We start from the raw sequence: 15,457 nt of genomic DNA on the forward strand, positions 1-15,457 counted from the left end.
AGAAGACAGGGTTTGAGGTGGAGGGTTTGTTGAGAGATGAGTCTAGGGAAAGAAGCCAGGAGTGTCATGTGCCGTGCTAAGGAATTTGGATTTTAACCTGAGGGCACTGGGGAGCTCTTGAAGGATTTTAAATGGGGAAATAATGGGGGTAGGTTGGCATTTTAGACAGATTACTCTTGGATGCGGTATGGAGAATGGATTTGGTGTGGGGCAGACAGCACTGAAGGCAGAGAGGTCAGTTAGGAGGCTATTGCAGTAAGTCAAGCAGGAGATAATAATGGCGTGAACTTAGATAGTGGTAGTGGGATGGACAGAGGAGAAATAAATCAAGAATCTGTAAGCAGAAAGAACAGGCTGCTTGTTTCCCCTTTCTTTAACTTAACCTGCAGCTGTGAACAATCCGGCTGGCAGTGATTCGTTAGACCCAGGTTCTGTACCTACCTTACATCCATCCTGGAGTTGTTTGGGTTGCTGCTTGGTTCTGAGGGAACATTTTGAGTTTGGAGGACAGGGTTCTGGAAGCAATGGCTCTAGGAGCAAATAAGTTTAACCTTGGCACTGGCAACCTAGACTGTACACACTCATCCTTTTTGTGGCTTGTTTCACTTCTTTGTGCCAGGTGACTTAGGGTGGTGACAAAAGGAACTGTTGGTCTCTTTGAGTGTTGCTGGCTCTGCCTCACCATCCTTCTGCTTTTGCTGCCCAGTAAGGAGCACATGCAAAGTAGCTTTAAATTCCATTGACGCTGAGCAAGGTTCTTATGGTTTCAGGTGAGTGATTAGCACTCACTCAGCAGAAGCTTGACCTCCTCTGGACCGTGGAGGGCAAAGTTAAGATTCATAGTTTACCCTCGATTTAACTAAACTCTGACGTAGGGATCATGAACATAATGATACAGATTTTTCTTGTCCATAAAAAAGTTAGTAAAATGGCTTTGTGGTAGGGTCAAAACTAGTTTTTCATTAGTTGAGGAAGGTTAGTCAAGTTGCGTACTATACTCTTCTAAAGACATTACCAAAAAGAAAGATAGTTTAAAATTAAGCATTAGGACAAAGAAGAATTCCTGCTTTCCCACACCTGCGCGTTCAGGCTTTTTTTTTTCCCCTGGTAAAGTATAGCATGTGTACAGAAGAGAACATAAAACATACAGAATAATTATGAACTGAACATCCATGCAACCGTCATCTAGATCGAGAAATAGACTATTGTAAGCACCTCAGAAGCCCCCTTGTCCCCTTCTGCAGTCACAACTCTTCCACCCACTCCAAATAACCACTCTTTTGACATTTGTGGTAATCATTCCCTTTATTATTTTATATCCTAAATGATAGTTTAGTTTTGCATGTTTTTAAACTCAATGTAAATGAGATAACACATTCAATTTTATGTTTGTGAGTAGCTGTTAGTTCATTTACTTTCTTTGCATAATAGTTGTCTGCTGTACCAGTATACCAGTTTATCTGTTCTACTCTTGATGGCTATTTGGATTGTTCTCTGTTTTAGATATTATGGTGTTGCTGTGAACATTCTTGTTATATACATCTTGCTACATATGTGCAAGTTTCTTTAGGGTAGATAATTGGAAATTGATGGGTTGAGTTGTAGTGTATGTGTGTATTTAACTTTACTAGATAATACTATACTGTTTTCCAAAGTGGCCTTAGCAGTTTTCATTACCACCCACATGTCTGAGAGGTCCTACTGCTCTGTGACTAGAGAGACATGAAATTTTTTGCCAATTTTGAGAGTGCGAAATGTCTTAGTGTGCTTTTAGGTTGCATTTCCTTGTTTACTAATGAAGTTGAGCACATTTCGTAGGTTTACTGTTCATCAAATATAGAGTCTTTTCGGTTCTCCATCTTTTTTTTCCAGAGTCATTTGTTTGTGACCTTAAAACTCTTCCTGCCTGTCACCTAAGGGAATGTGCTAAGGAATAATTTGGCAAAAGTCTTAGCCTATGGGAAGTAGCTTAGATCCTTTCAACTTATTTTCTCTTCTTTTTTCCCCCAACCCATCTGGTATTTGGGAGGTTTCCTGGCATTTCACTGATCTCTCTTCTCTTTCTTCTCTCTCCTTTTTCCTGTTTCCTAGACTCTGAAGCGGCTCATGGCAGATGAGGTAAGGATATTTTGTTCAGCATGTGCATGTTCTAGCTCCTTTCCTACACTATGACTTTTACCAGTTACCATAACTTTGACTTTCTATAACTTGTAATGGTGACATGAGTTCTATTCTCAGAGCACCCCAAAGCTTGTTCCTAACTCTTTGCTCCGGGTTTGGCCCATTGCATGCATTTCCCTGGCACATTCACTGGCTTCCAAGGTTAGGCACTTTCTGTAAACTCCAAGCTGACTTGCGGTCTCCTTGCCACTCATGTCGCTTGAAGCCCCACAATGCTTCCACATGTTTACTGTTATTTTCAAACAGGTGGAGCTGATAAGCTACAGGTTATTGGTGGCTTTTTTTGATTTGAGCATCTGTACTTGAGGTTTGAAGAATGGTTCATGAGCACTTGGTTGGCAGAGAGATGGCATATATTCCCCTGAAGTACGCTATATTCTTTGCAAAGGGGATTTTGAAGAATATGTATTGAACTTTTTCTGCCTACATAGCACAAGTGCTATGGAGTGTACAGAAGAAAGAAAAAGGAATGGTTCCTGGTTTTAAGGCATTTATTTGTTTATTCTCTATGACTTATATATGTTAAAATCTATGGTCATACTCACCTCTCGAAGGGAGGGATCCTCTGAGAGCCTGACCACATTTATTATTGGAAAGCTAGAGGGAAACAAAGGGCATTTTATGGAGATAGCTCTGTACATGAGATGCTTTCAGTTCTCTGCTGCCAGAGGGCTTAGAAATGGTAAGGGATCTCAAGAACAAAGTTTTCTCTTTTTAGCGAGGTTCCAAATCTTAATACTTCAGTCCTCTTATCTTTGGATGAAATTGAGAGTACAGAGTCAGTATGCTAATAAATTAGCTACAAGGAAGACTGGTTTCTTCTTTTCATGTCAGAAGAGCTTTGAATTGCCCACAAACCAGAGGAACCATGCATGTATAAGAGGCTAGAGGGTTGGCTGTTTGGTGTGTGGTTTGTTGTGTAAATGAAAATGGATCACTGCTAATATTTTTTTCTCTTTCTTAGCTGGAGAGATTTACCAGCATGAGAATTAAGAAGGAGAAGGAAAAGCCCAATTCTGCTCATAGAAATTCTTCTGCATCATATGGGGATGATCCCACTGCACAGTCATTGCAAGATGTTTCAGATGAGCAAGTTCTAGTACTCTTTGAACAGATGCTGGTAAGTTTCCCACCCCAAGATGTTGCTTCTTGCTGAAAATGCATTTATGGGCATGGTGGGCCCTTTTTTGTGCACGGTCCCCCTTAACTAGCCGTTAATTACCAAGAATTCCAGGCTTAACAAGGAACTTCTTAATAGCAGTCCCATTAATCAAGAGACTAAATATCAAGCACCAGTCCATAAAGTTGGAATCTATGAATTAGGCTTGGAAATATCTGATCACTGACCACCTTGTTAATGTCCTCTGCCTAGCAACACTTTAGCCACAAAGACGGGGTGAGTGGACCAACTCGTGGTATTGTGGAGACCACCTTTGGGTTAGCCAGAGAAGATAAAATTTTGAAGCATTCACAATGAACTCTATACAAAGAAGAAACTGAGGAATGGAAAGGCATCATTTGCTCAAGGTCTTCTATTTAGTGGTGAATCTGGAAAGAGAATTCTCATGCTATAATCACTAGAAGACCTTTAAAGATTGTGGCTGAAGTCAGTTGAATAATGAAGTATACATGGATGTGACTTACTTTGCTGCCCTCAGTAAGGGACACTGAATGAGGAGGACACTCAGTAAAGTCCACTAGGGATAAGTCTGGGAAAGTTTTGAGTACATGCTTATAAGGTTTCATAAGACCCTGTATATTGCCTGGATATATGACTCAGATTCAAATAGAGACTAGTGGCAGACCTAACTTAAATAAAAGCAGGGGCTTAAAATCCTTAACAAAGGGCCTGGTATATAGTGAACACTCAATCAGTAATACTATTATTATTTTTCATTGACACTATCGGTCTGTTTCTTAATAATCCAAGTGCATTAAGAGTCTAAGAGTATATGATCTATCAAGACAATCTCTTGGCTGTGGATTGCAAATTTAATGTCTTTAGGACCAGGGAGGTAGTATAAATAAGTTAAACAGGCTAGAGAGAAGATAAAACGGAGAAGAGATTGTGGGAAAATGAAGAAGGATTTTGGAATTTTTCTTAGAAAGGCCAGCCACAATTCAATTCTGGCAGGTTTTATAGCATTCCAGTTGGGGATGCTACCCCAGTAGTGCCAGATATTTCTGTTTTTTGAAAGAAGCCAGAAATCTGTAATTTTTTAAAAACAATAATTCTTTAATAGCATCAAAAATCATAGCCAGTGTTCAAATTTCCCCAATTAGGTCATTTTTTAAAAAACCATTTGTTCAAATCATAATTCCAAATAAGGTCCATTGTACTATTATTCTCTTGTTTCATTTAATCTATGGGTTTTCCTCCCTCTGTTTTATCCTTGCTATCGCTATTAAAAATTTGTTGAAGAAACTGTTTGACCTATAGAGTTTCTCACGATCTGAAATTTGATGATTGCATCCCTTGATGCCAGAAATTCATATTTATATATGAAGTCTCCCAAATTTAAAATGTTGAGCTAGCCAAACAAAACATACTTTGTCTTTGGGTCTGATTCAACCTGAGGGCCACCTTTGCAGCTTCTGCATTCAATTTATCTGTAAAAAGAGGGAAAAATCATCAGGAATTGAATCAGAAAAATGTCAGATTAATATTGCTGTTTGGAGGCAATGATTCCTTCACACACAGACTTGCACACACATGCCCCAAGAGGAAATAGGATATATCCACTTTTTTCCCACCTATATTTTCCCCATTTTAAATAATATTCTGGACTTGTTAGGATTAAGCTTGTGCTCACAGTGGTACTGGGCTCAGACACATGGTTCTACGTGTAATAGGCTCAAGCAGAGCCATTCCCCCAATACCACACTCCAGGTTATGTCTCTTGAGGGGCTTTATCACAGAGTTTTCAGCTCTTTCTTCATGGGAAAGGAGTCTGTACAGGGACTGAGATGACCAGGGGTGGTGGGTGTTTAGGCCGTAGAGTGGTGTTGCTGGTGTCAATTTTGGTGTTCGGATGATGCCAGTGTTGCAGTGCTCCAGTCTGAAAAGATTATTAAGGTCCATCCTAAATGCAAAAAATATTACGTATGCTTTTCTTTCAATAATACAAAATAAATTTTTCATCTATATTGAGTCCATTTTTGTTAGGAAAAAAATTAAGTATGTATGTATAAAAATGTCTATAGGGATTTATACTAAAATGTTAACCACATTTATCCCTGGGGAATTTTCATCATCCGTAATAGCTTAAATCTCTAGAGATCAGGAAAATGTATATATTCAGTAAAAATGTAATGTGTACAACTCTTCACTAAGCATACTAAATATTAAACTCTGAAAACTTGTAAGAAATTTGAGGCAATTTTGTTTTTTCCCTTTTTTTCTCCCTCTACTAGCTGGATATGAACCTGAATGAGGAGAAACAGCAACCTTTGAGGGAGAAGGACATCATCATCAAGAGGGAGATGGTGTCCCAATACTTGCACACCTCCAAGGCTGTGAGTCCTGGGGCAGGTGCCCATGACATGGGAGACTGCCCTTATTTTGGACCTGTTCATTTTGCCACTTTTATAGAACATTTTATGTCTACGTTGGTCCTATTTCATTCCGTTATATAAGCCTACTCATTGTTTACACTCATATGAGTTACCATTCTTACATACTTTTTGCGTGATTTAATCTTCACGAAGTATGTATGTGGAATGGGATGGGAAATTCTGAGTCTCACATAGTTTGGTGGTGTGTGTGATGGGTGTCTGCCCTGATATTCTTTAAACTATATTGACTAACACTAGTCCAATTTATGACTGCGTGGAGTGTTTACTAATCTGTCTATGTGCTCCTGTCTAGGGTATGAGCCAAAAGGAGAGCTCCAGGTCTGCCATGATGTACATTCAGGAGTTGAGGTCAGGCTTGAGGGATATGCCTCTGCTCAGCTGCCTGGAGTCCCTTCGTGTCTCTCTTAACAACAACCCTGTCAGGTGAGGATTCTAAGGAGATAACAGGAGTGGAGCCCACAGTTAGACTTCACTGGTGGGCCTTGAAGATCAAAGGAGTCAGGGAAGTATGAGAATGTTCTGGATTGGGAGTAAAGAGTTGCCAGGTTAAACTTGATTTTGGTGAATAAGTATTTATTGGTTTGATTTGATACTGCATTGTCTCTATCTGTTCCTTACAGTTGGGTGCAGACATTTGGTGCTGAGGGCCTGGCCTCCTTATTAGATATCCTGAAACGACTTCATGATGAGAAAGAAGAGATTGCTGGGTGAGGACATCTAAGTTTTGACATCTTCTGGGTGGAGGGTAGTAGGGGACTTGGCTGTTTGCTCTAAAGGAGAACATAGCAATATAAATGTAACCTTATAGGCTAGGAGAATGTGCTGTTAGCTGAGAATGGGGTTTATTCTAGGGGTGACTAGAGGATGAATGATAATTATAGATATGGGAAAGGGAAGAGGAACTTAAGTTTCATAGTGAATAACACAGGATATATATACTACATTAGACTATGAGTCTCCCTGCACAGGTTTTTATCCAGTCTGGAAATAGGGTCTGATTTAGTCCAGAGTTCCCATGTGATCTGGTCTGCGTCATATCTTACTTGGAAGTCTTATGATACACTTGATCAGTTTGAGACTAGCATTGTGACAGTATTCAGGGTTGGAATAATACTGGGGATACGTTGGAGTGTCTTAGGCTACCTTGAAGCCAGACTGACCCAAAGTGACTTCTCTACTTCCTGGGATCTTTCCAAAACAAACACAGTGCCTATACCTCTTCAATGTACAGACTTGAAGCCTTTGAAGTAGTGAGGCAAATGGTAATAGATGGGATGTTATCCTGATAGAATTTAGCATTTAAGAGTCTAGAGGGAGTTAAGGGAGGATTTTAATGTAATGCTAAATTATTGGACTGAGAGAGGATTAACCAAAGGTCTTTGATGGTGGGGATCCCTCTTCAGCTGCCTGTTTTTGCCAGTGTTTCAGGGCAAAGTACTGTGTGCCAGAATTTACTCAGCTACTAGTTGAGGACATTCCTAAGACACTTGTTTGCAAGACTGAAGACAAATGGGAGAGGGGTATAGAATAAAGTGAGTTCATCGATAATGTTTTCTATATGCAGAAGCTACGATAGCCGTAACAAGCATGAGATCATTCGCTGCTTGAAAGCTTTTATGAACAATAAGGTGAGATTTTTCCCATTTTCCTTCCAATTCCCATCAGGACCCCTATTCTTTCTCTTCTTTTGGCAAACTCCAAAAAGGACCTAAGAATATGAGGTTCAAGACTTGTAGCTTTCCCTTTTAGTATCATAACTTTTTGATTGCCTTATATACATGTTTCTATGGACCTTTTTTCCGAGTTCTCATGTCTGTTTCAGAGGGTAGGCTTGATTTTCTTCCTCTTTTTATACTTTCTTTTGATAATTCTTGAGTTTTCTAGCCTATAGTTATTGTTTTTGCAAGGTTTACTTTATTCCCTGCTTGTGTGTTCTTTTCCCCAGAGCATTCCTACTGTAGAATCTTTTTGCCTTTTTTGTGTGTAGAATATAAACCCAGGGAGCCCACAGTTGTTTTTTCAAAAGTGCAAATCTGTCTTCCTTATTTTTTGATTTTGTTATAACTAACTTATTCCTTTGGGGGGGCATTAAAAAGAACCATAAGAATCAAAGATTTTATTCTTGGAAGACACAGGATTCTGTTGTATCTATTAGAAAATTATTTTGCTATGCTCATGTCTGTTTAGCCATATTGAGAAAAGTATTCTACCACTGTATTAGTTTGCTAGGGCTGCTATCACAAGGCACTACAAACTGTGTGTCTTAAGCAATAGAAATTTATTGTCTCACAGTTCTAGAGGCTGTAAGTCCAAGATTAAGGTGTTGGCGGGGTTGGTTCCTTCTGAAGGCTGTGAGGGAGAGTATGTTCCATGCCTTTCTCCTAGCTTCTGGTGGCTAGCAATCTTTGGCATTCCTTGGCTTGTAGACACATCGTCCCGATCTCTGTCTTTGTGTTCACATGGCATGTGTTTGCATGTCTGTGTCCACATTTCCCCTTTTTATAAGGATAACAGTCATATTGGATTAAGGGACCACCCTACTCTAATATAACCTCATTGTAACTTAACTAATTACATCTGCCAATGACGCTATTTCCAAATAAGGTCACAGTCTAAGATACTGAGGGTTAGGACTTCGACATATGAATTTGTGGGGGGAACACCATTCAACCCGTAACAACTCCTAAACTTGTCCCTGGTTAGGTCCTGTCACCGCTAAGCCTCCCTCCTCTGTTCTTGTCCTTCCAGTTTGGAATCAAGACCATGCTGGAGACAGAAGAAGGGATCCTGCTGCTGGTCAGAGCCATGGATCCTGCTGTTCCCAACATGATGATTGATGCAGCTAAGCTTCTTTCTGCTCTTTGTATCCTGCCACAGCCAGAGGACATGTATGTAACTGGAATTATTTCCCTTCTCCATTCTCTTTTTTACTATCTTTCCTAGTCTAGAGGAAAATTGAGTTGCTTAGGTGTCTACTTGGTCTTGCTTACTAGGTAAGACTGTATTTCTTCCCAGATGTGAACACTGAATCTTAATATTTAGGAAAGATTGTTAAATGAAGGGGGCTGGTCTGAGTGTAGCACTGGTTATTAGAGGTATCGCAGGATATCTCCTAGATCTCCGTTAATGTCTCTATTGTTGAGGACAAGCGTTTCTTTTACTTTTCTTTTTAATTCAGAAGTAACACAATGTTATTATTAAAATTTAAACAATATAGAAGTATATAAAGTAAAATTTACCAGCCTCATCCCTTTGGCAAATCCTCTTCTGCAGAGGTAACCACTGTGAGTCGTTTGGCACAGTCTCATAGATATTTTTCCAGAACAGACAAATATATTGCATTTCGTAGATTCTGATACTTCTGCCACTCCAAAAGATGGTATCTTAAAGCGAAGGAAAGATGGCTTTTGCCTATAAAATCAATCACATAATTGGATAGATTTTTATTTTTGTGGAGGGGTTTGATTTAGCAAAAGCTAAATCATGCCGTTCTTTCTTTTCAACTTGTTTCGTTTTGTTTAGCAATAGATCTTGGACATACTTCTATGGTGATACGTCTAGATCTACCTTATTATCTTTAGTGGCTCTTTAGCATTCCATAATATATATGCCCCATAATTTATTTAAAAATTCCTCCATTGCTAGACTTTTAGGTAGACTTTTTTTTTAAGCGATTCTGTCCCTACTCTAGATGATAAGAATTTTTACTGTTACAAATGATGCAAAGATAATAGAATATCTTTGTACATATGTTCTTTCACATTTATGCATTTATGTTGGATAGATTTCTAGAAGTAGGCCAAATGTTATGTGCATTAAAAATTGATACTATTGGGGGCTGGCCCAGTGGCATAGTGCTTAAGTTCACATGCTCTGCTTTGACCGCCTGGGGTTTGTGGGTTCAGATCCCAGGCGCGGACCTATGCATCGCTTGTCAAGCCACGCTGTGGCAGCATCCGACATAAGTAAAGAAAGATTGGCACAGATGTTATCTCCGCGACAATCTTCCTCACACAAAAAGAAGATTGGCAACAGATGCTAGCTCAGGGCCAATCTTCCTCACCAAATAAATAAATAAAATTACTATTAAATACCCGTTAAAAAGTTGTACCAATTTATACTCCATAGAACAGGGGTCTTAATTTAGTATCCGTGGATAAGAGTTTATGGATGGGTTTTAGGGAGAGCATTGTTCTGAGGAGATGGTCCTTAGGTTTCAGCAGATCTGGCCTCTGCTCTTGGTGATGAGAAGAATAATGTGAGAAATCCAAAACATTGATAGTGTTCTGTTTCCTAACTGGTCTGTGTGCCCCTCTATAATTTATCTACCTGTTGTGCATGTCTGTGTCAGAGCACCTGGGCAGTTCTCTCCTTTTCCTTTGTCTTGGGCAGGAATGAAAGGGTTTTGGAGGCGATGACAGAAAGAGCTGAGATGGATGAAGTGGAACGTTTCCAGCCACTGCTGGATGGATTAAAAAGTGGGACCTCCATTGCGCTCAAGGCATGTATATCCCCTGAGACTGGGCCCAAGAATAGAATTCAAGATGAAAAGACTTGAGTTCATTTGACCTTTTAATAGAACACCTGGAGTGGTTCCCAACTATGTATTTTATATTTCAGAATTCATTCTGAAGGGAAAATGATTATCCTGCTCTCCAAGAAGGCAGAGAAAGAACCATTTTCCTTATTATGAGATGGAAAAAAGGCATAGTATCTGTTTACAAGCTAGAAAAACCTAGGCCTAGAATAAATTATGCCATCAAATCCTTGAAATTGTTTAGACCTCTGAGCTCTCCAAACCTGTGCTCAAACCAGGTCATATTGCTGTAACAGAAAATCATTCTTGTAGTTTTGTACTTCATCTTCTAGGTTATATTTGGGGGCCTCAGAATGCATGTTAACAGAGTGGAATCTTTATCTGTAGGATTTAACATTGACTTAGCTGCTGAATTTTCTTATTTTAGGTGGGGTGCCTACAGCTGATCAATGCTCTCATCACACCAGCTGAAGAACTTGACTTCCGAGTTCATATCCGAAGTGAACTGATGCGCTTGGGGCTACATCAAGTGTTGCAGGTGAGATGCAACACTTCATTAGGAAGACTGGGTTGATTCCTTCCTGCTCCTATAGCCCAGTCATCCTTGGGATAACTTTGGTTTTCAACTTAAAAACCAAGTTTAGGGGCTGGCCTGGTGGCACAGCCATTAAGTTCGCACATTCTGCTTTGGTGGCCTGGGGTTCGCCGGTTCAGATCCTGGGTGTGGACATGGCACCGCTTGGCACGCCATGCTGTGGTAGGCGTCCCACATGTAAAGTAGAGGAAGATGGGCGTGGATGTTAGCTCAGGGCCAGTCTTCCTCAGCAAAAAGAGGAGGATTGGCAGCAGTTAGTTCAGAGCTAATCTTCCTCAAAAAAAAAAATAAAAACCAGGTTGAAAGGTTTGGGTTTCTAGTCAGCATAGGACACTTCTGGGTTTCCTGACCTATACTTTTGCCATTGGCAGGAGCTTCGAGAGATTGAAAATGATGATATGAGAGTACAACTAAATGTGTTTGATGAACAAGGGGAAGAAGATTCCTATGACCTGAAGGGACGACTGGATGACATTCGAATGGAGATGGAATATCCTTTTACTTACTGGGTTCAAGACAGATGAGAGGGGACTGGCCCCATGGCCGAGTGATTAAGTTCACGTGTTCTGCTTTGGCCGCCCAGGGTCTTGCTGGTTCGGATCCTGGTAGCAGACATGGCATCACTTGTCAGGCCATGCTGAGGCTGTGTCCCACATAGCACAACCAGAGGTACTCATAACTAGAATATACAACTATGTGATGGGGGGCTTTGGGGAGAAGAAGAAGAAGAAAAAAAAAAGAAGATTGGCAACAATTGTTAGCTCAGGTGCCAATCTTAAGAAAAAAAAAAAAAAAAAGACAGATGAGATATTCAGTTGTAGATCCCTGTATAGAATGATGTGGGGGTGATGACTCAGAACAGGATGTCAGCCTGCGTGTCTTCTTGGTAGATAGAGCGGGTGTCTGTTGATTGCTGTTGGATTTATTTATTTTCCTGACTTTTCTGTCCAAATCCCCCCAGGACATGGTTGCATATTTTAGTTGTGGGTCCTTCTAGTTGTGGCATGTGGGACACCGCCTCAGCGTGGCCTGATGAGTGCTGCCACGTCCGTGTCCAGGATTCGAATTGGTAAAACCCTGGGTGGCCGAAGTGGAGTGCGCAAACTTAACCACTCAGCCGTGAAGCTGGCCCCTGTTGGATTTATTTACCTCAGCATGGACCAGGGAAGTTAGGGAAGGTGATCTGAGGGTTGCATAGCGTGGAAGCAGCCATCGGAATTGGTATGGACCTCCTAGTACGTGATAGCTTAGCTTACTGTGATGTAGAGCTCGTCTTTGGAGACCATACGCAAGTCAGGGTTGGGGTTGTCATTTGCTTTCCTCTTTGTGTCCCTGAGACTGACAGAGGGAGTAATTTGGTTACCTATTGATAGTTGCCACAAATGACTTTGAGGCAGTTACCTTTTCATTTCTGTCTACTGCTTGATTTTCAAGCCAGGTACGAGGAATTCTCTGTCTCTCTGTATAGTACCACCCAACTCACTGGTCCCTGGGCCAGAGGAAGTTTATAGAGGTTAAAGTTTTGGGCAGTGTTTACAGGAGGAACAGCTGTTACAAGTGGCATCTTGCTACTTTTCCTGATAGTTGGGCAAGCCACCTGTCAAACGTAATTTTTAAATGTGTAGTTTCCTTAGCCTCGTCTCCTTTTCCACTGACTTCAGTGAAGTCTTCCAGATTCTCTTAAACACAGTGAAGGATTCAAAGGCAGAACCACACTTCCTGTCCATTCTGCAGCACCTTCTCTTGGTCCGAAATGACTATGAGGCCAGGTAAGATGGTATACTTGTGGGAAGTTTTGAAGTTTAGCCTAAGTGGAGAGAGCAAAATTTTTCAATTCAAAGGTTGTCTGTAAAGGGAAGTAGAAATTTAAAGTTCTTTCAGGTCACCTGGAGGCAATAATTCCAGGCATGGTAGATTGAGCAATAGTACTATCCATCATAGGAAGGATCAAGCTCAACTTCTTAGATGGGAAAGGATTGGTACTAGGAGGCAGGTGGCAAGAAGTTTCGATTAGGGGCTGGCCGGGTGGCATAGCGGTTAAGTTCGCACGTTCTGCTTCTTGGCGGCCCGGGGTTCGCCAGTTTGAATCTCAGGTGCGGACATGGCACCGCTTGGCACGCCATGCTGTGGTAGGCGTCCCACATATAAAGTAGAGGAAGGTGAGCACGGATGTTAGCTCTGGGCCAGACTTCCTCATCAAAAAGAGGAGGACTGGTAGTAGTTAGCTCAGGGCTAATCTTCCTCAAAAAAAAAAAAAAAGATTCGATTATCTGAAGTAGATAGGGTAGCTGAGGTGGAAGAGCGGGATTTCTTAGCGTGGCAGCGATACTGCTGTTAATTTTATTAAAAGGTCTTTTCCAGAACCTTTATCCTTAGGTCCCTCTATTGGCAAAGCAGTTAACTTTTCTTGATCCTGAATACTTCTGAAAATTATATTTTGGTTTTCCTTTAATAACCTTATTTTGTTTTTTTTGTAGACCGCAGTATTATAAGTTGATTGAAGAATGTATTTCTCAGATAGTTCTGCACAAGAATGGGGCTGATCCTGACTTCAAGTGCCGGCACCTCCAGATTGATATTGAAGGACTGATTGGTAAGCATATTCTTCTATCTGTTTCCTTAAAAACATTGCTTCTGCCTTTCATTTTGCATCTTTCTTTCAGTGAAAATTTCAGAGAGGATATCTTTCTAGTCCCCAAGTATTTCCTTTTTTTTTTAAAGATTTTATTTGTTTTCCTTTTTCTCCCCAAAACCCCCCGGTACATAGTTGTATATTCTTCGTTGTGGGTCCTTCTAGTTGTGGCATGTAGGACGCTGCCTCAGCGTGGTTTGATGAGCAGTGCCATGTCCGCGCCCAGGATTCGAACCAACGAAACACTGGGCCGCCTGCAGCAGAGTGTGAGAACTTAACCACTTGGCCACAGGGCCAGGCCCCCAAGTATTTCCATTTTTGCCCTTTCTTAGGTGATAACCAACATTTATGCTAGGAATAAACAGGACTTTATTTCTACACAATTCTAAAAATGTACCCCTTCTCACACACCGCCCCACCTTTTGAAGAGACTTCAGCTGTTATCTATGACTCCTGCTGGTCTCAGAGATTCATTAAGTATCATTTGTTGGCATTCTCCATGCCATGCAGCATGGTGCCCTTACTCCATAACAGGCATTCAGAGGGTTTATCTCGAATTTAACTGGAAGTTCCACTTCTTTATCTAGTGCAGAACCTTAAGAAGGATAATAAAAATAAACGAAAGGACCAAAGACTACCCTTTGGTTGTATTGAAGGGCTTAGGTTGTGAGAGGGGAAGTCAAGAAGATTGGGAACTTTACTTCCTGACTCTTCTCCTTCTTTTCAGATCAAATGATTGATAAAACAAAGGTGGAGATCTCTGAAGCCAAAGCTACAGAGCTGGAAAAGAAGGTGTGTATGAGAGATCAAAAAAATTGGGATATATCTTTCTTTCTTTGTCTAAAGATTATGATTTTTCTGACATGTGAAACGGTTACCAGTGATATTTTGAAAGCATTCAGCACACAATCGCAGTTCCTAGGGGAAATCTTTCTGGTATAGGTTACTCAGTGGAGAAAGTGGTATGGATGTAATCATGAGGAGCTAGTTAGTGGTGAGTTGCACAGTCCTTGGGCCCCTGGGCCGGACAGGAAAGACAGACGGCACTCATATAATAGTGACAGCACTCAGATTTGCTTGATATCTCAGGCCTCTTCTCCCTAGAACAATAGGAACTGGAATATGTCTGAATTATCTTTTTTCCTTCAATTATTAAGGTCTCCTATTGTAGGTGATAGGTTTTTGATCCTAGAGACTACTGGGATTGTACATGATAGCTGTCCTTGCTAAATGTCTTTAAAATCTTAGGGTTTTTTTTTATTATTATTATAATTCCAAAAATAGGTGGACTATGGAAATGATCCCTGGTTTCCCCCTCCTTTAACCTTGATTTAAGGTCAAAATTTTAAGGTGCTCTTTTTCCCAGGCATTCCCTGGGTTGTGAGCTCCAAAGATCAAGGATTGGCACAAAACAGTAAATTATGGGGAATAACACTTGTGCTTCTTGCTGAGATGGAGAGCTTACTGGGAGCCTGATTCCTTTCTCCTTTAGCTGGACTCAGAGTTAACAGCCCGACATGAGCTACAGGTGGAAATGAAAAAGATGGAAAGTGACTTTGAGCAGAAACTTCAGGATCTTCAGGGAGAAAAGGATGCATTGGATTCTGAAAAGCAACAGATTGCTACAGAGAAACAGGGCCTGGAAGCAGAGGTGTCTCAGCTCACAGGAGAGGTAAGATCTGAGCAGGAAGACAGAGTGACCTGCAATTGCTGTCAGCAGCCTCAGAATGAGCCTGTCTTGGAACAGGAGTCAGTCATCTTACTCCTACGGAGGATTCAGCAAAAATAGGTAATATAGTTAGATAGTGCATATTTTTAAAATCATTTACTGTTTTTGTTTTGTTTTATTTTGGGGCTAAGTAATATATAAGATTGAAAATTTGCAAAATACAGAACAACAGAAAGAATAAAGTCAGTCACAGTACTACCCAAAAAT

At 40.7% G+C, this 15,457-nt stretch overlaps 1 protein-coding gene across 2 annotated transcripts in view; it reads left to right on the forward strand.

Moving 5' to 3' along the window:
* DIAPH1 (diaphanous related formin 1) overlaps positions 1-15,457 on the forward strand; it is a 102,243-nt gene that overhangs the window by 22,080 nt on the left and 64,706 nt on the right. Inside the window, exons 2-15 of one of the 2 annotated variants that reach the window (XM_070570561.1) lie at positions 2,092-2,118; positions 3,146-3,301; positions 5,596-5,697; positions 6,050-6,180; positions 6,378-6,464; positions 7,322-7,385; positions 8,506-8,645; positions 10,150-10,258; positions 10,722-10,832; positions 11,261-11,379; positions 12,542-12,658; positions 13,367-13,482; positions 14,249-14,313; positions 15,014-15,193. In XM_070570561.1, the coding sequence (XP_070426662.1) occupies positions 2,092-2,118; positions 3,146-3,301; positions 5,596-5,697; positions 6,050-6,180; positions 6,378-6,464; positions 7,322-7,385; positions 8,506-8,645; positions 10,150-10,258; positions 10,722-10,832; positions 11,261-11,379; positions 12,542-12,658; positions 13,367-13,482; positions 14,249-14,313; positions 15,014-15,193 (1,524 nt within the window). The remainder of the gene's footprint in view (positions 1-2,091; positions 2,119-3,145; positions 3,302-5,595; positions 5,698-6,049; positions 6,181-6,377; positions 6,465-7,321; positions 7,386-8,505; positions 8,646-10,149; positions 10,259-10,721; positions 10,833-11,260; positions 11,380-12,541; positions 12,659-13,366; positions 13,483-14,248; positions 14,314-15,013; positions 15,194-15,457) is intronic. The other variant, XM_070570562.1, reaches the window with a different exon arrangement.

This window comes from Equus przewalskii, chromosome 13 (assembly GCF_037783145.1).
Source record: "Equus przewalskii isolate Varuska chromosome 13, EquPr2, whole genome shotgun sequence".
Classification (NCBI taxonomy): domain Eukaryota; kingdom Metazoa; phylum Chordata; class Mammalia; order Perissodactyla; family Equidae; genus Equus; species Equus przewalskii.